The sequence below is a fragment of the Anthonomus grandis genome, chromosome 10 (assembly GCF_022605725.1).
Source record: "Anthonomus grandis grandis chromosome 10, icAntGran1.3, whole genome shotgun sequence".
Taxonomy (NCBI): domain Eukaryota; kingdom Metazoa; phylum Arthropoda; class Insecta; order Coleoptera; family Curculionidae; genus Anthonomus; species Anthonomus grandis.
The window spans coordinates 28173222-28197760 of NC_065555.1; the positions used below are offsets into that span (position 1 = coordinate 28173222).

Sequence of the window (24539 nt, forward strand, 5' to 3'; positions counted from 1 at the left end):
TAGTATCGGCAGCAATTTTTAAAGAAATACGGGATTTTAAAAGTTTTATTCTTCTGATAAAGTCTAAAATGGGTTCTCTTCTAGATCGAGTCAGAAAATTAAGCTGTTGAACAAGAACTTGTCTATTTATTCGATCACCAAAGCGTTGTCTTAAAGCTTCTTTGATTTTGGGCCAGGTAGTCAAATCTGGTCTACAAAGTAAGTAAAAGCTTGCTTCTTTGGTAATTTTAGAGCAAATTGTAGCAAAAACAAATTCTTTAAGATATTCATCGGATAATATCTATTATAAAACTTATCTACGCTTGAAATATTCCAAATGTTCGCTATTGACAATTTTCTGGGCTTCGGCAATGTTTTTGCAAAACCAGGAACCTCTCAGACACTTACACCAACGACTGCGCCAGTGATGGAATTATATATGAATACTAACTTTTAAAAAATTAAATTTATTCAAATAATTCTGCACAAAAAAAGGTTGACTATCTATTTAACTACGATCTTTACTACTCGAAAAATTAAAAGATAAGTAAAAGTAAAATTAATCAAGGGAACTAATATTAACTTATAAATGCTTATTATATTATACAATAATAATGAAATAATATTATATGAATAAGCAGGATTGTCCAGTCATCAAGGTTATTGGCCTGGTTGCATCACATAACTCATGTCCCTCTCTGTCCTGAATAATATAATGATCTCAAACATTTTTCTGCATCTCACTTTTATAAAATGTTTGTACATTTTCAGCTAACGGGTTACCTTAAGCGCTCCAAAGTCAAGCAAGTGATGGCAGACTTGGCTCTTTCCCAGGTGTCTAATAGATGCATCGAAAATCTGACTAAAAGTGAATATCGAAGACTTATGATTGGTATACAACTTATTAAAGATCCAGGTAATATTTTTCTATATCTAGTAATGTAGAAATGTATATATTTTACATATAAAAAATCATTTATGTCATTTGAACTTCACAAACATAAAAGGGATACAAACAAAATTGACATAAGGTAAAAGATTGGAATATAAAGGATAATAAAAATAGTGAAATACCTACTCATCTGAAAGATGTCAATGAAATAAGTGACAAACCAACCCAACCCAACCCCAAACCATAATGCCACCACCACCGTGTTTTACGGTGAGTCGAGTATACTTAGGATTAAACTTTCATTCACCGGCCTCCTATTCCAGCAAATATCATCGGATCTAAATAGTTTAAATCGACTCCTCTGAAAATACTACTGTTTTCCATTTTTGGTTAGTTGGATGCTCTCTTGCGAATCGAAGACTCTCTAGACTCTCTGTTTTTCTTTGAGATAAACGGATTATTTGCGGACTTTCTGCCATGTAAACCAGCTTCCTTAAGTTTTCGTTTTATAGTGCTTACCGATATTGAAACAAGTCCTAACTTCTGCTTAACTCAAGAAGCTCTGACTCTTTATATTTCTATCCACTACATCATCAGTTTTTCTTTTCCTGCCACTTTTTGAAACTCTCTTCCTTTTTCCAAACTCCTCACCGAGAAAAATTTCTAGTAACCATTAATAAAAACTCGATCCTCATAACTAGGAACTTAAGTAAAATAGGCGCTAACTTAAACTTTAGTTCCGTTAACTTTGATGATCTAGTTAATGATATAAAAATAAAAAGTAACACTTACTGGTTTCCTTGGAATCATTAACACATATTGTATATACTTTAATGGCTACTAGTTATGATTACTTGATATTTAGTAAGGCTGACTAAGATATTTGGTAACCTTTAATAAGCGCCATATATCCTGTCTGAGATTCTGATCGTGGTTACCTGATTATTAGTAGAGGTAACTAAGCTATCTAATAATCATTACTACCACTTCCTGCAGACCACCGGACTGGTTACCAAATCTTTAGTAGTACTAACTAGCCATATAGTAATGGTTACTATAATTATTATAATGGTAATAATAGATTTCTAGGTATGCTGACATTGTAATCAAATCAATTTTAATAAAGTATTTAGTTGAATTGGCTTCATAATCACAGTAACTCTTAGCCATTACAATACAAACTACAGATACAAACTAAAAATCTTTTCCAAATTTCAATGCCAATGATTTGATGAAGAATTCTGGTGAAGAAATATGCAAAAATGTTTCATTCTTCAAAAAATATGACATATACCTCTACTAAGTACACTTTCTTTTTGGAGATACAAGGTTTTAATTTATTTTAAATATCGACTTGTTCATAAAGCACAATAGTGGGAACAAAAGTATTAAAATACACATTTAAAAAATAACTTTTTATTTTTAATTATTCAGTAACAAATTAATTAATTGTTTTTTATTAATTAATGTATACACTGTTAAAACATGAAATAAATAATAATTCAAATATTCTTTTACATATACCTGATATGGTAAGAAAATACTAGTATATATACTATACTTATTAAGTTGGAATTCTTTAATTTCATGTATTATTTAAGAAACCCATTTAAAACAAATATAACAACAAAATACAAATTATTACAAAATATAAAGAAGAATAAATTGTTTTTGCTGATCAGTACGTCAAATAAGTCTTATTATTCCTGCTAATTGCACATAAAGCATCAAAAATGGCTAATTGATCAAACAACAGCAACTCTCTTCCTCACTAAATTTAATTTCAAAAGAAAACAAATGCTCATGAAATTCTGAAAGAACTATATTAATAAAAACAAAACATATTTCTTCCAGCTCAATAATCGAAATTTAAATTTAATTTTCTTAAATGTGATCCCTCTCAATTCCTCAACTGCAATAATATCATTCTGGTGAAACAACTTACTTTGAATAGTTACAAGTTTAACTGATATTACTTTGCTAAACAATGTTTGCACTTATGCTATATTTCTCACAAAGTTCTGTGAATACAAATTTTTTAAAGATGTTCATAGGGTTATTAAGTAATACTGTAACATAAATGACAGTATTTTGAATGTCTCTACGACAAGAAGAATTTTTTGCATATAACTTTGTTATGAATGAAACATTATTGAACTGAAATGTTGAGGTTCATGAATCTTTAAATGTTTCTTAAAACTTTTTTGGCTTGTGAAATGTCTAATGCAACTATTTTCTTTACAATATCTATAATTTTTTTGTTTATTATAAACAATAGATAAATAGGTAAAAATGGCACTAAGTTTTGAAAAAGATGAGCTGGAGATGAAGCAAACTGGCATTATTATTTGTTAAATTAGTCTAGAAAAAAACCTTTACTTAATGAATCCAAAAAGTTTATTCTTCTTTAGGTTTGTACCAATCATTATAGTTGTATGTAATATTTTATGTTTCCTATAGCACCCTCAGATGGGTTTTTCCTTTCGGATTTTAAATTAAATAGTATCTGATATATAAAAATCCAGATATGTTCACTTTCCGCAGGATAGTCAATATCCATAGAATTAAAAAGCTAAAATAATAACTCAAGAGTCCTTAGAGCTGTATCAACTTTGTAACTCAACCACAATGTAAAAATCTTCCTTCCCTGCACCACATACAACTACTGCAACGGGCTGTAATATTGTTCCATAGCGTTTCAGTTTTTCTTGCCTTTGTTTGATGCATTGCTCTAATTCATTGAAATTCTGAAATAATAAAACTGCTAATAAAACTGCTTTAATGAAATAAATCCATGATTCGACATAAATTATTACTGTTTTTAATAAAAGGTTATACATCTAATATCTACAGGAATCAATAATTCATTAACTATTATCTGTAAATATTTTCTCAAGCACTGGTATTATAAAAAAAGAGAGCCCTGACCAAGGGATTTCACTTTTAGGGATGGAGTGCATATGAACCATCCCAAAAAAAATAAAATCTAAAATCCTACTAATTTCATTAGTCAACTTATAAGTCATTTAATTTGACCCAAAAATAAATAAGAAATATTGAAATTTTTTAATCGTTTTTTTTTCGTAATTGCATTTTAGAACATTTTTGCAAATGGCATGAATATTTCACTGAGGTAAGTAATGGTAAAGTTTAACTAACATGTGGGATTACATGACGGTAAAGAAGAAAATTTCTAAGAGTTCTGACCTAGATGACCTCCAGTGCAAACCTTTTCTCGATTATATATATTTCACATTTACAGTTCGAAAAAGATATGGTAACAAAGTGATTTGTTGGAGTGCTGGATCTATAATTAATGAAGAATAATTAGCATACTTAAAGTTATAATGGAATGAAAAAATCTTAAAGTAATTTTATAAAGCTATTTTTTATGGTGTCCATAAAAAATTAATCAATCCCTTGTAATATTATGGGTTTAGTAAAAATAAAGAGAGTGGGCTTGGCAAAGCCCACTCTCTTTATTTTTACTTAGATTACAGGTTTCATTGGATTAATCACAAACTAGCAACACCTGGAATATCTCTGTTAATGTAAGTAATTAGAGCTGAAAATACTTTAAAATTTATAAAATGAAGAAAAAGTAATATTTTATGGGAATAACATTTTTTTTTAATGAATTCCTAGTAAATAGTTAGATACCTAAATATATTATCTATCTAGGGCAGCCATACACATTTCTTTCAGTTGTGGTCATTAGAAAGCATAATTTCATAAATTACTAGGTGCTATAAAAATGGTTACCTACCTCGAAAAGCTTGGAAAGAATCTTGCAGCCTCCAGGCCTTTAAATGGTTTTCAAATTTATTATCATCTATTACAAATTAAAGTATAAAATTAACATCACATTTCACAACGCACAACAATTGCGACACCAGCACACTCCTCGAGAAGAGAAATATAAGGAAAAGAAAGAACAAAAACGCCGACACGACCACGTTTTGATCCTCTATCAATCATGGCGGACGGACAGGTGGAAGCGGAATTCTGAAATGACAATTGACAACAATGACTGCGCGGGAAATATAAAATTTGCATGATTGCATGGACTCACTATTGGGATTTAGTTACTGTTACTAGATATTTTAGTAAGTTTTACTACGTAATTTGTGCGTTATAACTAAGTTTGCATATAGAATTGCTTAACATGACTTTACTGTAACCATTACTAGGAACCTAGTTAATTTTATAAATTTTCTAATAAAATGGTTGGGTTAACTTACATACCGTGTAACCAGTAATAAACAACGTTTAACTAGACCAGCTTCGTTATTGTTACACGAGAATTTGGTTAGGGCTGCGTGTAAAGTGGTTATACCAACTAGAATACCTTTAACTAAAGTTTGTAGTAAGGCCATTTTTCTCAGTGCTTCCCAATTCATTAAAATAAGAAACAGTTCTGGATATTATGGATTTATGTAAATTTAAGTCTTTTGCTGTTATAGGCTGCTTTTCTCCATTACTTCCATGATCGTTTCCTTTATTTGCAGTGACAAATGTACCCCCTTGACATTTTAAGTCTTTTTATTATTATATTCACCACAGAATATCTGAAGAGTACAAACGGTACTGAACAGTATTTCAAATAAAATTTAGTTGCTCTATGTATGGACTGCTTAAAAATCAACAAAATTATCATCAAAGCCTGTGGTCTCACAAGTTAAACAAAAACATTTCGATCATGATATTTGTTAAATGCTAAATCTTATTTATGTCTGAGTTCCTAAATATTTTGGCAGTAAATATGTTTATTTATTGTTTCTAAAAAGTTGCTCTACATATGAGCGATAGTGTATGTGCAATATTGCCGCAAGAAGCAATATTGCAGATGTAATATTTCTGCAATATAATTTGCCGACAGGGAACTTTTATGTAATATTTTGTTGTTGCATAATAAACGTTTATTTATTTATTTATTTATTTATTTATTTATTTATTTATTTATTTATTTATCTATTCAGTAATTTTGCTTCTCGACGAACCCACTTGGGACCTAGATCCCTTAAACACCTACTTAGTGGTGTCGATTCTATCAAACGCAGCTAAGAAATATGGCTCAGCAGTGGTACTTACTATGGAAAAACCTAGATCTGATGTGTTTCCTTTTTTGGATAGAGTTTTATACCTCTGTTTAGGTAAGAAACGATTTTTTTATTAGAAAAGTGTCTGGCCATCATTAATAATTAATGAACCATAAATGTTTTCAGGCGACACAGTTTATGCAGGAGGTACAAGACAGATGCTGGAATATTTTGATGCCATTGAATTCCCTTGCCCTCAACTAGAAAATCCATTGATGTATTATTGTAAGTACTTAAGGAACTAATGTTTTTAAGGTACTTAAAACAACATTTGTAATTTCTTTCAGTATGCTTGTCAACTGTAGATCGTCGCTCCAGAGAACGGTTTCTGGAAAGCAATCATCAAATAGCTGAACTTGTAGAGAAGTTCAAGATTGAAGGCAATATTTATCGTAAGGGAACCACCATCGGTCCTTCCCACCCCCCTGAGTATAAAATACCTCTTTTGTTGGGAAAAATCGGATGTTTCAATGTAGCCTGGACTGTTTACAGGTAATTTTCAATCTACCGTATTTTTTTTGAAGAATAATTCTACGAAAAAAAGTATTCTAGTCAGGTATATTCTATAAACAAGCAGATTTTATATGGAACCTACAGTGTGTCCCACGATGAACGAATTTATACGTAAAAATTACAAAAAATTTTGGGGTTGAAATTTGACTGTGTGGCATCCACCCCTGCTTGATTAAAAAATAAAATTTAGCATATTTTTTTTAAATCAAGCTCGTTTTTTAAATTTTATGATTAAGTAAAGTAGTATTTCGAGGCAAGATATAAAAAAAGTTTATAAAAAAAAGTTGTTTAGAATGCAAAATTATGTCCGAATACCGGGCATAACCTTAGACCCTATTTGTTTGGTAATAAGTTCACAGTAATAACTAATCATAAGCCTCTTCAATGGATATTTTCGATAAAAGAACCAAATAGTCGCTTAGTACGGTGGCGTCTTAAATTGGAAGAGTTTGATTATTTTATAAAATATAAGAAAAGAAAATCAAATACTGCTGCTGACTTTCTTTCAAGAAATTCAGTAGATTCAAATGCATTAGAAACTGCTTCAACAGACAATAATTATGGTGATGTAGATTAAATTATTAATGAATTACTTCAACATCCAGAAGAACTTCCTGATTTAGATCAAGAAACTATAGATGAACTTTTTGATGAACAAAAATCAAAAATAAACATAATATCTGATATAATTATTCCAAAAAGAAATATTGAACAACAAATACAGGAATCAGATGATCTTGAAACAGTTAATACTTCATTAGAAAACCCAATTTTTAATCTACCGATTACTGAAAGAGCAATTAATACATATAAAAGACAAATAATTATTACAGTAGGAGATGCAAATAATTTAATATGCCGATTGGAACAAGTTTTCCAAAATACTAGATTTTGTGTAACATTCCCAAAATTAAACCCACTAGAGAACAATATAAAATTCTTAAAAGAATATATTAATTAAAAAAAATTTTATGCTTTATTCTTTAGAGATGAGGAATTTAGTAAACTCTTCACAATAACTTTACAAAATTATTTTGTCAATACAGCATATAAATTTGTACAATGCTCAACAATGCTACAAGATATTAAAATAGTGGATGAACAAAAGATGAAACTCACATTATATCATACCACTAAAACTTGCACGACAGCGATTATTCATGCTTAAAATAGGCCTTATCTCGTTTTGATCCAAATTATTCCATATTCGGACAATATCGCCAGTGAGTCCATATAAAGTGTTAGGAGGGTTAGAAGTACTTAAAGGCAGCGGTAGATCATGGTCATGTTCTCAATTGGATTAAGATAAGGACTATTTGCTGGCCAATCCACAGTTTCAATTCCAACATCATTAAAATAATTTTGAACAATCTGAGTAACATCTACCTTTATCCTGCTGAAACAAAAAATCCCACCAATGTATGGGCCAAATGGTATCACATGTTTTTGCAGGATGTATCTATCAGCTGTTAAACTGCCATTATTAATAGCTACCAAGTCAGTATGAGTAGTTAAAGAGATTCCTCCCAAAAACATAACTAATCATCCACCAAATAATCTGGTGTTCTACAAGTTACATTGGGCATATCTTTCATTTGGTCTTCGACAAACTCTTATACGTCTATCTGAGTTGTAGAGACAAATTCTGGTTTCATCTGACTAAAGAACTCTTTCCCAGTCTTCATTGGCCCAAGCAAAAGTTAACCGTGCTCTACGATGCTCTAGGGTCAAACCTGGTCCTCGCGCTGAGATTCTTGGTCTCAGATTAGATTCAGCTAGGCCTCGACAAACAGTATCAGTTGAAATTTTGAGTTTATCTGCTTCCTGTAGCTGTGTCTGCAGAAATCTTCCTGTCACAAACCTTTGTCTTAAAGCAGAGAGTCTTATGAAACGGTCTTAAACTTGTGTAATTATGCGATGGCTGCCTTGACCAGGTCTTCTTAAATGCTGAACTATCTCCCTATAACGCTCAATTCTACGGAAAACGGATGTATACGATACACCAAATCTCTCTCCAATTCTTCGAAAGCTCCATCCCTCTTCCAGTAAAATGACTGCCTGCGCACATTCTTCGGCCGTCAAATCTCTTGATTTACGTTCCATAATTAACACTGTACTTCACTGTACCTCACAAATGTAAATTTTTAGTACAAATGATAAATTTTACCAATAAAACTTAAGCAAAAAAAAGTTTAAGTTATAAGCAAAAAAAGTATTTTAATTCAAATTTTATCTGCAATTCCAACAAAATAAAAATAAAACAAGCCTACTTCGCGTAAAATAAACACCTGTATAAATTTATGTATGAATGTCTGTAATATGGCAGTTTAAAATAAAAATATATATTTCCATTTTTTTGGAAATTTCCAAAAATAATTCGAAATAATTTTTGCTGGCCAGTGTATATATAAAACGTTGATTGCCTAATAGATAGACACAGAGGGCAGGAAGCAAAAGAAGCACAGTTATCGACACGTGTTTCGGCTTTTTGGCTTCTTCAAGGCAGAGCAACTAATAAACCATTGTTATGTTGAATGTTTATATGCAGAATATCATTTTTGTTTCAGACGACTCTTAGCAGCTACGTTGTCATTTAAGCAATCAGGAGTAAAACAAACTGGACTAAGACTTTTTTTGCTGCCACTGTACTTCTTTATTTTATGGATTTTTTACCACAGGATGGAAACCTTTCAGCACACCTTCATATCTAGAAGCGGTCTAATTTTTAATAGTCTCGCTGGCGTATATTTCTTAGCGATCGTTAATACAGTTTTGTTATGTAAGTAATTTAACTTCTCTTACATTACCTTAGGTTATAAATATACGATGAATCGAGAGGAGGATCTAACCAAACTTTAGTTTTGTCAGTTTTTTAGTTCATGTTACAACATTCTGATATAAAAATCTCTGCTTTGTCTATAAGGAGAGCTCTATAAGTAATACATATACCTTTTGTACATTAACTGTTTATATTAAGGAAAAAGTCCATTCTAAAGTGGAGTCAATATAATATTGAAAAGTAAGTAGGGAAAGTTTTTTCTGCACAAATAAAATGCCAATCCTTTAATTTCAAGAGTAATGCATTTCGGCAAGTGTTCTTGCCATCATCAATCTAGAGTTACTTAACACACAATTGTGTGTGTGTTAAAAAACTAAGACTTTTCCTACTAACTTTTCAAAATTAACTATTTATATTGATATACCCATCTGGCATTTGGTCATACTCTCAAGATATACTTTGCAGTAATGCGAAATACCTGATAGCTGAACTAAATTTTAAAATTAATATATTTTAAATAATACTCCTCCAATAATAAAAAATTTTTTTAGATCCCATTTTTAGGACAAGATACTTTCAGGAATCCCAAGAAGGACTTTATGGAGGAACAGTGTTTCTGTTGACATACAATATGCTTTCGATACCATTTTCTTTTATATCTAGTCTAGCAGCTGGTGCAATAGTATTCCCGTAAGTTTATTTTCGTGCTAGTATTATGTTTATGGTCTCGGAATCTATACTCTATTTCAGAAGTGTGTAGAGCAATAAAACCTCATTAGGTATGCAAAAGTGGTACCTGGTGATCCACCAATATTTTATGCTACTACCTTAGTTGGGTATTAGTTTCAATGTAAAATTCTTTCTTTTCGTTGATTGCAGGTAGTGCCACCCGGTTTTGGGTCAATTTATGAGTTTTGCCCATTGTTACCCACTGATAAACATTGAAAACGGTTCGCCAAAGGCGTGCAACTGGGCCTTGTTTTTTACCTTATAATTAATGTACTTAAATGCTATTTTATTTTAGAAAGTTACTTTTGTTTAAATGGAATAATATATTTTTTTCACAAATTTATTGAACATAATATGTAGAGTAAAACAGTTGAAAATGTCACTTTTGGATCTGGCACTTTTTGAACAGTGTATAACAATTTTAAATTGTAATAGATTGTAGTCTTCTTCGTCATCTGACGAACTGTCATCACCTCTTGACATTATAATTAAAGGATCGACTGTCTGATCGATGAGGTTGTCAAGATCCCATATTTTGTCCTCTTGCTTAATTACATGCTGGACTGCTTTTCGCCAATTCTCTGGTGTCGCTTCCGTAATGGCTTGATCAAACAGTAGCTTAACATCTTTCATTTTAAAAGTCGTGTTTTGTCTTGCTACAAATCCTTTTACCTGCGCCCATATCAGTCCTATAGGATTTAGTTCGCAATGATATGGCGGTAAGCGCAGTACAGTTATATTATATTTTTCGGCTATATCTTCCACGGCGTATTTCATGAAACGAGTTTTGTGTAAGTTTGCTATTGCCAGCAGTTCTTTTTTTATCAAATTTGCTTCAAACGCAATACCTTTTGCAGTCAGCCAATCGATAATTTCTTGCTTTCTCCAACTTGAAGTTGGCGTCTTCTCTATTCGCCGTGAATGATAGCTTGCGTTATCCATAACCACCACCGAATTAGCCGGAAGAAATTTTATCATTTCACCAAAATAGTCCTCGAAAACGTCTGAGTTCATGTTCATGGTAATCTCCTGTGCGAGTCGACTCAAAGGTTAGCAGACCTTCTTTTAAAAATCCCTCTTCGCTTCCAATAAGTGTGATTATAAGTCTTTTTCCTTTTCCCGAAGGTACTTTAATACCCGTAGACAGGCCTTCTATGAAAGCTTGGCGAGCACTGGTTATATTTTTGTCTTGCCACATTTTTTGGACTATATAACCTTCGTTAATCCACGTCTCATCAAGATAAAAAACTTTCTTTTGCTCCTTGCGGTACTGCTTGATACTTCTCAAGTATTGTCGTCTCCAACAAACAATTTCGTCGCTCTCCAGTAAAAGTGCTTTGCGGTTATGCTTTTCCCAGGCAAAATCCATATTTTTTAAAGTTTTCCATAAAAGTTTTCTACTTATCAACGGAATACTGTCATCTCGGCCAAGCTCCATTAAAATTTTGTCTAGGGTGGGTATTTCCTTTTTAAAATAAAAAGAGTGAACTTTTCTTCGAAATATACATTTAGCATTTTCATCAAGGACTTTTGTAGGTCGTCCTGGCTTTTGCTTGGGAGATTCCACTTGACCTGCTACTTTTCTTTCCCGCAACAATTTGAAAATGGTGGACTTTCCAATTCCACTCATTCGAGAACATTTTTCAACAATTTCTTGCACAGTAAAACTAGGGTAATCGTGTTTTATGCAATCATGTACATTTAAAATAATAATTTTTTCACTCAGCGATAGTGGAGAATTTTTAGTACATCTTTTCGTTGGACTGAATACCTCCATTTTTTAAATATTGGGATAATAATATTGTGATTACACTACAGCGTAGCAGTGACTACTAACGTTTAAAATATGATTTAAAAGTATTTATAGTCTGTATATATTACCTGACCCCATTTTTGCATGTTACAAAGCGTTAAAAGATAGGTACCTATACAAAAGGATTAAAAGTATTTATTTAGTATTTAATCTCTTTCAAAATAAAGGCATTTAATCCGTGAAAATTAAATTCATAAATATTATAAGTACCTGCGCCTATGAACTACCACGAAATGTAGCCAAACAGAACGGAATTCCCCAGTTTATTGCTCTATACACTTCTGATATAGAGTATAGTTTGTAAAAATTTAAACGCCGCAATATGTTGTATAGATGACAATCTATGTAATACAACGTTGGCCTGTCGCAAAGCGACTCTAAAAACTTAAAGCATAAAGATTGTTTAAGTATACCAACGTTGGGAAGCTTTTAGATACTGAACAACATAATAAAGGTCAGCTGACATTTTTGCTTAGGGACCATTAAATGAGTATATCATCTTCTGATAATTTAAAGATCATATGAACTTACCTAAGTGAAGTGTGATCTTAATTATATTGGGCCACGTCGAAATAAATAAGAACAGAATGTAGTTCCCCCATTCCTATGCCAACCGCCACAAATTAAAAGAAAAAGTCAAAAAACGAGCCCATCCCGATATGAATGAAGTCACCTATACATCACTCATATCCATTTACTTATTCTTTTAAAGCCTTCTATATCCAAAAAAGATCATTTAGGGATCAGCAGAAACTGAGATTAAGAGTGGGACTTATTTACTTCGACGGGGCCCAATATAATTAAGATCACACTTCACTTAGGTAAGTTCATATAATCTTTAAATTATATTGGGCCACGTCTTGTGAATAAGAACAGAATGTAGATGTTTAAAGAGTCGATCTTTTTTGGATGAAATGAAAAAGACACCTTCCAAGACTAACATGAAATAAGTATAATATTAATTTCAGTTTTAACAAAAAAAAAATAATTAATTTACAAATATTCTATGTAACAAAATTTCCTGGTAACTTAATAAACATATAAATATGGTAGAAAACATAAGGTAATAGATGTAATAAAGTTTAACAAATAAATCTAAATACTAGAATTAACATTATTAACTTAAAGAACTTATTTATAAGTATTATTATCCTCTTGAGAGCTAAGGACACTCTGAGCAAAATTGCATTCATTTTGTAGAGGTCGATTGTAAAAAATGGCATAAGTTTTTGAAGTAGATGACCAATATGCGGCTAAAGGAATTGTATCAAATGTAACACCCTTTCTAAATGCAGCTGATGTAGCTGCATGGCGAGTACTATGAGAGCTAAATTGAGAAGTATCAACGCCTAAAAGTTGTATAATTTTCTTAATCCATCTAGATATTGTTTGGGAAGAAGCGTTATGAAAAGGTTTTTTGAATGTGAATAGAACATTGTTACATTTGGCACTGTTCATTCTTAAGGATTCTGTTTTCGTAATATAAAATAAAACACTTCTTGCAACACATATAGATTGGTCTGCATCAAAAAATGGAAGAATCAAATAAGTTTTAATTCTTTGAGAAATTTTGTCAATACCCTTATCTGACTCTATACTATTTATTAATTCTATAGAGGCAATGGTCTGAATTCTCTGACCAGTAGCTAAAGCTATGAGCATATAAACTTTGCATTCTAAACTAAGATCTTCATTATTTAAACCTCGCAAAATATTCAGAACTATTGCTGTATCCCAGATAACCGAATATTTGGGTTTACTTGGTCGTAAATGGTATATTCCTTTAAATAACCTTTTTATTCTGTAATCCTGACCTAACTCAGGTCCCAAAATCTGTGCAAATGCAGAACGATACCAGTTTAATGTGCTATAGGAAGCTCCCTTTTTAAAATGTAAAGATAAGAATCGAAAAACATCTGAAACCGACAAATTAAAAAGATTAAGTTTAATAGTTTGGCAAAAATCCCACCATAATTTTAATGTAGATTCATATTGCTTAAAGGTTGATGAAGTCACAGATGCTAGACATATATCAAAAGCAGACTCAGGGATCTGAGCTAACTGCAATGCTTGCCGGACAAGATACCTGCCTCCAGGGTAAGCTGAGGCCACAGGGGATGCGGCACTGACCTGTCAATAGAAAGAAGTAAATTGATTGATATTTGGTTTTAGAATAATAGATTTTTCAATTAGCAAGGATTGCAAAACAGGATACCATGGTTGTGTTGGCCACTGGAGCACTACCAAAATACCTGTAGCCTTGTCTGAAATAATCTTTTGTAAGCATTTCAGTATAATTGAGAAAGCAGGAAAGGCATAAAAATTATATCTCGACCAATTAATTGTAAAGGCATCGACACCATAGGCCTCTGGATCGCTGTCAAGATACAAATTTTTTATTTAACCGACTTGCAAAAAGATTTATATTATCTGTAATGAGGCATCTGATAACATTTCTAAATGGTAACTTGGTGAACTTAAAGTATTTGATGCCGTCGGTATATTATTTAGCCACCAAATGAAGTCTTTACCTGAATTTGCGGGAATAACCATTTTCTTACTAAAATTACCTTGTGATTGCTCTAGAGCAAAAAACTGTGTCCTCTCCAGAGGTTTTACATGTGACCAGCCATAAGGTACTGCAGGCCAAATAGACACAAGTTTACCTACTAGTTGGGCCAAACACCTTACAGTACAGGATTTAAGTTTAGAAAATTATATGTTAATTTTATCAAGTAATTTCTCTTTTTTCTGGCAATGAAATGGAAAACTCAAAAGAATTGTATATGAAAACTTAATATTGGCAAGATTGGGGTAGATCAGGCATGCTCTTTTTATAATTAATTATAAAACCAAGATTCTCAAGAGTATAAATAGTAAAATCAATATTTTCTTTACGTTTGCCATATGAATTTTCTAATAAAAGAAAATCATCAAGGTATATTACTGATGGATAGCCTTTACTTCTTAAAAAGCCCACCACTGGTTTCATCACCATCTCTTTTGTCTACGGCAATTAAGAAATAAGCATCTTTAAAGTCCAATGTTGCCATACTGCGTAAACTCTTCGCATCCAATTCTACTCTGCACTCGCAAGGCAAAACACCACCATATTTGCCAAAGGTGAATTCATCGATGGGAGAAATTTCGTTTCCCCAACGAATTATAAATAAAATTCTTAAAAGCGTAGACACCAACAAAGCTTCTGGACCCGATGGAATTCCAGCCCTAATACTAAAACGTTGTGCAGACGAATTGACTCCTCCCTTATGTAGACTGTTCACGGCATCGTATAAGCAGGGCCAATTTCCAACAAGCTGGAAAACTGCTCGAGTGCAAGCTGTACCCAAAAAGGGTAAGAAGACGATGCCCTCCAATTACCGCCCGATTGCACTAGTTCCAGTAATATCGAAGATTATGGAGAAAGCAGTCAACCAACAACTGTTAAGATATCTGGAATCATCTGGACTAATCAGCGATCATCAATACGGCTTTCGAAAGCTTAGATCCACCGGCGATCTTCTGGCCTACGTCACACACTTGTGGACGGAGGCCATGGAGAAACACGGCGAGTCCCGCTCAGTCGCTCTTGACTTTTCCAAGGCATTTGACAGAGTGTGGCATGAGGGACTACTAACCAAGCTCTTCTCAATCGGCATACAAAACCCATTATTGAATTGGATCAAAAGTTTTCTTGAACAAAGAACAATCCAAGTAGCCGTCGATGGATACCTCTCAAATCTATCGACAAATTTAACATTAACGCTGGAGCCCCTCAAGGATGCATTCTATCCCCCACCCTTTTCTTGGTATATATCAACGATTTGCTAGGAACCACTGTCAATCCAATCTACAACTTTGCGGACGATAGCACACTTATTTCCACATTTAAGTCCGCCAAACCAACGACAACCGCAAGTTCTCAGAATCTTAGGCAGCAACAAGTAGCTTCGACCAACAACGTTATTAGAGCAATCTTGGAGTGGGGCAATAACAATTTGGTCAATTTTAACGCTAAAAAAACGCAGGCTGCAGTATTTACGATGAAGACTAACCTTGGTGGCCCGGAGCTAGTTATGGCAGGGAAAACGTTGCCAATGAAATCATCTTTACATCTTCTAGGAGTCGAGATCACCAACAGTGTGTCCTGGCATGACCACGTTGCCGAGGTCGCCAGGGCGGCTTCCAAAAAACTCGGAGTGCTTTTCAAAACGAAAAAAACTGTATACACCAGAACAGCTGCTGACTCTTTATAAGGCTCAAATCCGCCCTTCCCTCGAGTATTGCTCGCATGTCTGGAGCTCTGCACCCAAGCATTTAAACCTGCTGGATTCTATACAGAAGAGAGCTATTCGTCTTCTCGACAAACCAGAACTGACAAAGACTCTGGATAGTCTGGAGCACAGGAGAAAGGTGGCTGATCTCTGTTTATTCTACCGTTATTATCACGGTAAGTGCTCCTCTGAGCTGGCAGGCCTGATTCCAGCCAGGGCTGTTTCGGCAAGAAGGACGCGTCTAGCAGTTGCGGTTCATCAACATCGAGTCCACCTGCCTACCCCAAGGACGTCGCTGTATCTGGACTCATTCATCTGGAGAACATCTTCTTTGTGGAACGGGCTTCCACCTCACATATTTCCCGACGCATACAACCTACAGCGATTCAAGATAAATGCCCACAAATATCTTCGCGCAAGCACCACTCCAAGAGTGACATAGCAGTGATAAAAGAGTTAGGATATTTTAAATGTATGACTAACCTATAAGAACCATCAGGTTTTTGAACTGTGAAAATCTTAGAGATAAATTGTCCTTCTAAAGACTCAACCTGGCATATTGCACCAGAAACAATTCATTTTGATATACAGTCAGCTATTATCTTTTTTTCAATCACAGACCAACTAGGTTCTTTAGGAAAAAAAAATTTGTACTGGTATCGAGTGAAACGAGATCTTAAATCCCAATATCCAGGAAAGGATATTTTTATCCTGAGTATATTCAGGATAATATTATCCTGAGTACACTGAATATACTCTAGTCCATTGATTATAAAAGAACCTCACTCTGCCACCTAATTTTAAATTGATTTATACCTGATTATATTATTACGGCATCATATTACCTTATATGATGCTGAATATTATTCTTGGGGAATTAAGACTGTCTTTGTCTACCCTGATAATCCCCGGGTAGTCGGAATGGACCTTTAGAGTTTAAATTTCTGTTATATGGTGGTAATGAGGCAACAATCTTCCTAATTGTTTTAGGTTTGCTAGGTTTCAAATCCAAACCTGAGCGTTCTACTTCCTTAAAAGCTTTTAATCTTTCTCCTAACTTGTCACCAAAAAGCCAGCCGTCAACATGACTGTTGGACAAAGTCTGTTTCGCCTCTTTTTTGAGATCTAGGGAAATCAATTCCCTTCGAGGAGTGGATTGTTTAAAATGAAAATCCAATAAAAGCCGAGTTGCATCACTTGCAAGTTGAATTGTATTCATATTCTCATCGTTAGCTGTTCCCACAAGACCAGTTAGTAACTGGCCCAGTGCTGACGAGGCACAACCAATCAGCAATTTTTTTTTGTCTCTACGAGCTACCACCTCTCTAATGGCTGAACCAACCTCCAAATTTAGTTTTGGTGGTTCCAATAAAAGCATTTTTTTGGAGGTGAATATTTAGCCAGAATTGCTGTTCTTTCCTCTTCAGGTAACCATTTCTTTAAAATATCTGTCCAAGACAGACCAATGTCTTTTTGAAATAAGGGTACCTTTTTATTTTTAATTGAACTTTCAAGGCTCAAAATTGAAAGTACAGCTTGGCTTAATTCACAATCTTGTATATTCAAATTTCCTTCAACCTCAGTCTGTATTTCTGGGTCTAAAAGAGAACCGAAAAAAGAAATTCTATAAGTCTAATAGAAACACCTACAAACTTTAAACATTGTTGTCAAAACAATGTGAGGTTTGTCACACAAAAAAAAAGACTAAGCCTGTGTCATAAAACACTAGTGTTATCAAAACACTGGCCATTGGGTGTAAACACAGTAAATGCACAATACATTTTTAAATATTATTTTCAAAGTAATATGAATATTTTTTGGTATTCAAAAAATAAACACAAATCTGATTGTTATCAAAACAATCCCAAAAACTAGGGGCAAAAAATAATCAATATTTCAAAGGCAAACACATTACCCACTTTGAAATTCCGAAATATCATCTGATATATAAACATCATTCCCGTCACTCTATTTGGCTAATTGTTTTTGGATTCTTTTTAACTTTTTTCAAAGATACGCTTCATCAGCACTATCGTCACTTCTATCACGTTTATGAGGATCACTCATATAGTGACAAAAAAGTTAAAATTACCGGTAAAAAGCGTTAAATAAAAAAACATATTTTGCACAGGAACACAAACGTAGCGGACGGTACGGCACAAAAATAGAGAATGAGTAAATACTAAATGCCTAATGGACATGAGTGATGTATAGGTGACTAGGGATGGGCTCGTTTTTTGACTTTTCTTTGAATTTGTGGCGTTTGGCGTAGGAATGGGAGCTAAATTCTCTTCGTTCTTCTTTACGAGACGTGGCCCAATATAATTGAAATCCAACGTCTTTAGTTATTGGGATATGGTAATGGAATATGGTGAATTGGTTAGCATAGATTATGTAAAAAGGTGCCAATGGTGAAGAAATTTTTGTACAGTGCAGGTGACTACCGTTGTTTTATGTGACGGATTTATCACACACTCCAAATTGATACACGCTTGCTACTTAAAGTTAGAAAATTCACATAAAATCTTAACGAACGTAACTTTGGTCGCAAAGCCAACAGTCAAACGTCGAGGTAAATTGATTCGGACTCTCCATGGAAATCCTGATCATCTGAGTCACCTCGACGTTGCGACTTCTGTGCATCCTTCAAATATTTCTAGGGATATTTTAACTTTATAATTTAGTTCCCAACTATATTTACACCTAATTAATTAAATTCACAAAAAAATTTAAATAATTTTTCTTTCATTTTAGATTGATTGGGTCATTTGAAAATCCAATGGAATACCTATACTTTTCTTTGATCTTATGGGCCTGTTACATGTTTGCAGAACAACAGACTATGGCCACTCTCATGATTGTCAAAGACCATTTACTTGCCGCTATATTTAACATCTACATCGTATGTGTATGTCTTACTCTAAGTAGTGGAATAATAAGGTACGTGCAATTATGTCTTAAGTTAAATAGTCATAGCCAATACCGTTTAACTGTAAAATTGAATATTTTCTGTATTTTTCAAGGTCAATTAAAGGTTTGCAAGATTGGCTTTTTCACCTTACATATGCGACTCAAGCAAGATACGCTGCAGCCTTTTTGAATCGTCAGGTGTTTCTTAATGTGGAGCTGAGCAAACCTTTAGCATTCGATATAAAGCATAACTGTACGAATATGAATTTAATAGAAACATCTTTATTAAATGGAAACGTGAACCCTTATTGCCGGTAAGTGTAATTAGCAAAACTTTCAGATGTATCTATCTTTCTATTATTACTAATATGTTGTGAACTGTATATGCGTCCGTCCAACTCTTGGATGTGAAAGTCAATGTATTAACACACGTTTAAAAGAGAACGATAGCGTTTCTCCTACTACCCTTTTACTAACTTAACCCCTTAACTAAGCTTCCTTCGATTGCTTTCTTACGTCCCAACCCAACCCAACATTCAGGATTATCTGGTCTATACGGTTTGGCATAGATATCGATTGGTTGTAGTGTTTCTGACAAAAATGTGGGATAGTGAATGTGATCTGTTTTCTCTTTGTCACGACTTGTATTTGTTGGTTTTTTAATTTTGTATATAAGCGACTTTCCCTTTGTTCTTTTTGATCGGAGGACTTTCATTTTCTTCAATGACTTCAATGGATTTTAGATCTTTTTAAATCGTTTTCTTTACTCGTTTCTCTAGTTCTCGGTATCCTATTAAGTCTCTGTTCATTTTATGCGTTCTATTAGGAGTGCCTGTGTGCACTGGCTGAGTCTTAAGCAGTTAATAATTAAACAACCTTTAAGCCTGCTTTTGCGGATCTTTTTTTCTTTACGATTTTTTTTTTAATTACAAAAAAATTACAAATATTTTCCTTGAATTTAAAAACTGACTTGTTCTGAAAAAAATATTAAGGTACCGCCATTAAAAAATACAAACTCTCTGGTTGTCAAGAAAATTGCCAATATTGTTACAAGAAACCTATTAAACTTTATAACGGGTGGCGCAAAAGTAATGTCATGATGCTCCTTAATTTTTACAAATAGCGCCAAATGTCACTGTGCTTTGACATTAAATTTATGATGTAGATATGTAAGGAATTAGTTGTCAACAAACGATGGAGCGATACACACCTCAAGAACGCGGAACTATTGTTACTGCTTATTTGAAATTTTCATAATTTTTCAAATTTAATGAATTTCGGCCAATTAACACCTTACGTATTTACGAGAAGCTCCTTGAAGTATGTGTTAAGGAACAGCTACTCGACATTGTAATATAAATAAAATAGTTGTACCCAACCAATCGGGGTTCCGTGAGAATCATTCATGTGAGTCTGTCATTATTAATATAGTTGATAATTTTCTCAGGGCCCTTGACTCTGATAATCTAGTACTTACTGTGTTTTTGGATTTTAAGCGATCATTTGAAACCGTGAGTGGAGAAATTTAAATTACGAAGTTAGAACGGTCAGGCCTTGAACATAAGTTATTGAAGTGGTTTCAAAGTTCTTATCTAAGTGGTAGAGGTCAGCGAGTCATATACAAAAATAGTTCATCTGAAAGTGTTAATGTAAAGCATGGTGTGCCGCAGGGAACGGTCTTGGGCCCCTTGCTATCTTTATTGTATATCAACGATATGGTGGAGGTAGTGCGGGGGTGTAATGTGGTGTTGTTTGCGGACGTTAGATGTGGTGGGTAAAGACATTCATCAACTGCAACAGGTCATGAACGTTGAACTCAATAGTTGCTTTAACGCAGTGTGAATTTCGTCGTCATTTTCGACGAAAAATTTAAACATTTTTCCATACAAAGTGCAATCTGTTCACACAATTGCTGCCTGGTGACCATCAGACAAGGTCAACTTATTGCCATACTCTGTTAAACTTGCAAGAAGAGGATAATTTCATATCAAAAATCATAATGTCCAACGAAGCTCATTTCCACTTAAGTGGTTATGTTAACAAACCAAATTTACGTTTCTGGGGCACAGAGAATCCACGTCAAATGCATGAAGAGCCATTGCATCCCCTGAAAGTGACTGTTTCACTGCAAATGCTGTACAGCATTTGCAGTGAAAAAGTGATTGGCTCTTTTTTTTTAAGGACGCCGATGGCACCACCGTAACTGGTAACCGTTACAGGCCTATGCTAAACCAGTTTTTTTCCCGCAAGCTACGGCATTGGGTCTTGATCATTGTTGGTTTCAACAAGACGGAGCAACCGCTCACACAGCTCGAGCAACGATAGAGATTTTGAGACACCAACTTCCAGGTCGAGGACTTCCCGTTTTGGGGATTTAAACTGAGACTTCCTTTCTAAACTGAGAAAACCAGACTTCTTTCTTTGAGGCTTTTTAAAATCTCGCTTTTACCACAACAAACCACGCACCTTACAAGCTTTAAAATTTAACATTGAAGAAGAGATCGCCAATTTGGAGCCAGATGTTTTGCGAGTAACAACTGAAAATGCCGTAAAAATAGCGCAATTATGCATCAACTCGGGAGATGGCCACTTGAGCGATATAATTTTTTCCAATTAATGTCATCAATCTTACATTTTCAAATAAACTTATTTCGACAAGAGAGCTCTTTTTTGTTCAATTTATAACAAAATGGCTGTCGGTTTAAATTATGTTATTACTTTTGCGCCACCTTGTATATATACGACCAGTCAACTCAGGTGAGGGAAGCAATGTATGTATTAGTGTGTATACATACGAATTTAAAAGAGAACAAAAGCCTATAGGGTAATGTTGTATAAGAGTACGCACTTAATTTCTCAGTTTTAGGTGAAAAATTTTATAATATAAAGAAATCACAGCCAAACATGTTTTAAACATGTTTGCTACATGTATGCTATACATTGTAAGAGAAAAAGGAGATATTCAAATTTTTTGAAAAGTCTTCAGATGCGTGCTCTTATGCACAAACATTTAGAGTACGCATACTAATGTATAAGAGTACGCACTATATCTTTCTCTAAAATATTTGCACGTCATGTTATACTTGATTGTTTACTTATAAAATGAAAAGATTTCATATAGAAAAGGTAAGTTTAATGAAAGTAATACAAAATAAAAAAATATTTTTTAAAGGAAAATGAAAAACGTAGTATCTGCTTAAACTCGTCACGCTGAACAATTAAAACAAACAAAGTCTCGCATTACAGTCATATGTAGTGCAAAATTCATGCCACCAACTGTTACATCAAGAATACATAATCCAATCATTATATTCAAACGATTCTGAGTACAATTCTCCACATCCTGGGCAACGTTCTTGCTTTTCAACACCTTTACTAATTTTCTTTTTTACCTTTTTTGTTTTTTGAGATTTTGAGCCAGTAACAACTAGTTTTCTCTTTGCTGCTTCAATTTTTTTTTCTTTTTGTTTCTTAATTCCGGCAAGTTCTTGAAGTTCATCCTTGAATGGAGTACTAGACCGATTTAAAGCTTCTTCCTCAAAAGTAGACGAATTCTTTGATATAAGTACCTCGTCTTGACAGACTATATCAAGGCTGGCAATATCCAACGGTGGAGGTGTTGCATGTATCAGAATACTTGTGGAAGGTTCGGGATCATCTATTTCCACCACAACTTCATCATTGAGCTACTGGCTATTCTCTGTATAATTGGGTGCGTCTAGAGTATTAAAAGGTGCATCTATCCCACAGGAAGGGGCAAAATCATCATCGTTAAACTGATCCGGATATAGGGATATATTCCGGAAGCTCTGAATGAGTTTTCTGATTTCCAATATTGGCGACGCTGGTGTAAGCTTAGTAAAATAGTCTGACAACTTGCATCTGCGTTATTACCTTTCCAGAGTTACTTACCATCCACTTATGACACACTCTCTACTCTAAGCTTTAATGGGCCAAAGAAACCAACATCCAGTGGTTGCATCCTGTGGCTTGCATGAGGTGGTAGGGAGAATAAATCAATATAGTTATCCCTGCAGAAGTTTATTGCATCTAGATCACGGTGAGAGAAATGGTTGTCGAGGATCAACAGTACCTGATTTTCGGCATTAGGTTTGCTGTAGCTCTTGAAATGCCGCAACCGCTGACAAAATAATTCTTTGTTTATAAACCTAGAGTTTGATATAATTTTGCAGGTACACTACTACCCAACCCAACCCAACCCAACCCAACCCAACCCAATATTCGTCCCATTGAACATTTTTCTGGGTGCCGAAGTACTATTTTGTGTCTGTGACAAAACCCTTTTACCTGCCATTTCTTTAATATTCCTGAACCTGTGCTGAAGTTTGTTGGCTTCAGCAAACTTATAAGCCGCTATTTTCAAATCTTTCTTGGTAATCCTATAAAATCTAAAATCCAGGTCACTTACTTGTTGGGCTAAATCAGCCTCCATATCTAAAGGTATATCAATTTTGAATCGTCCTAAGGAGCTGGGGTTCGTTCCTGCTTTTAACCGTTTTCTTAGTGTTACTTTATTTATTCCCATTTCCCTGGCTATACTTCTTTTACTAAAACCATCTGCAATTTTTTTCCTAATCTCTTCCATATTGCCTTCGGTGAACACTAGCTTCCGCTCACTTTTTCTTTTGTAACGGCTCATATTTCAAATTTGTTAATCTGAAGAAAAAAACATTGATTTCTATGCTATATTCACTAGAGCTTTATTACTTATAAGAGTACGCACTGCAAAGTCTAAGAGGACGCACTGCGTACTCTTATGCATTGCTTACTGCGTACTCTTGTGCATATGTTGATTATTTTAGATTTTACTTAATATCTTCATTATTAACCTAGGTACTTCTTGCTAAATTTTAGTCACACAAACAACAACAATATTCGAAAAAAAAATACAATTACGTGTACTAATCTGTAACGTTTGCAGGTACCTCACAAAATACTAATTATCAAGAACCAATAAGTAGATCGCCAACCCATGCAAACACTTCTCGGTCATTTTTAAAACAGGTTTATCGATAATTTATATTTTTATTTTTGTGTCCAGTGTCGTATGCTATTTGGAACATGACTGACTGCATAGATAATTTAATAGATGGCGATATGGATTAAAAATAAGCCTGCGTACTCTTATACAACATTATCCTATACATGACTGGCCAATTTCTCTTAGGTGCCGAAATACCCATGCATTAACAGGGAACAGAAATCTAAGGAAAAATATTAAGTTAAAGAAAGAACAACAATGCTTCACCCACCGATTGTCCGATTGCCCATTTGCGCTAACTGCTGAGTGGTTAATTGCAATACGACGCGTATCTCGTTCTTTTCTAGGTTAATTTGGTTGACTGTGCTTTGTCGACAGGAAATAGAAAAAACGCCATCGTTTTTTTTTAACTTATCACTTAAGACTTCTTAATGCGAATGAATGCATTGATTCTCTTAACCAAAATTTGAGTTGGTCGGGTGTCTATAGATAATTACATGAGATCATAGTATAGGTTAGTCCGAATCGGTAGTCTCCTTGAAAACCAGG

At 33.9% G+C, this 24539-nt stretch overlaps 1 protein-coding gene across 1 annotated transcript in view; it reads left to right on the forward strand.

Annotated features, from left to right (window-relative positions):
• LOC126741144 (ATP-binding cassette sub-family G member 5) overlaps positions 1 to 24539 on the forward strand; it is a 51758-nt gene that overhangs the window by 24123 nt on the left and 3096 nt on the right. The window contains exons 4-11 of the mRNA XM_050447486.1: positions 751 to 895; positions 5851 to 6024; positions 6097 to 6195; positions 6258 to 6462; positions 9051 to 9262; positions 9814 to 9952; positions 18833 to 19018; positions 19102 to 19302. Coding sequence (XP_050303443.1) covers positions 751 to 895; positions 5851 to 6024; positions 6097 to 6195; positions 6258 to 6462; positions 9051 to 9262; positions 9814 to 9952; positions 18833 to 19018; positions 19102 to 19302 — 1361 coding nt within the window. The remainder of the gene's footprint in view (positions 1 to 750; positions 896 to 5850; positions 6025 to 6096; positions 6196 to 6257; positions 6463 to 9050; positions 9263 to 9813; positions 9953 to 18832; positions 19019 to 19101; positions 19303 to 24539) is intronic.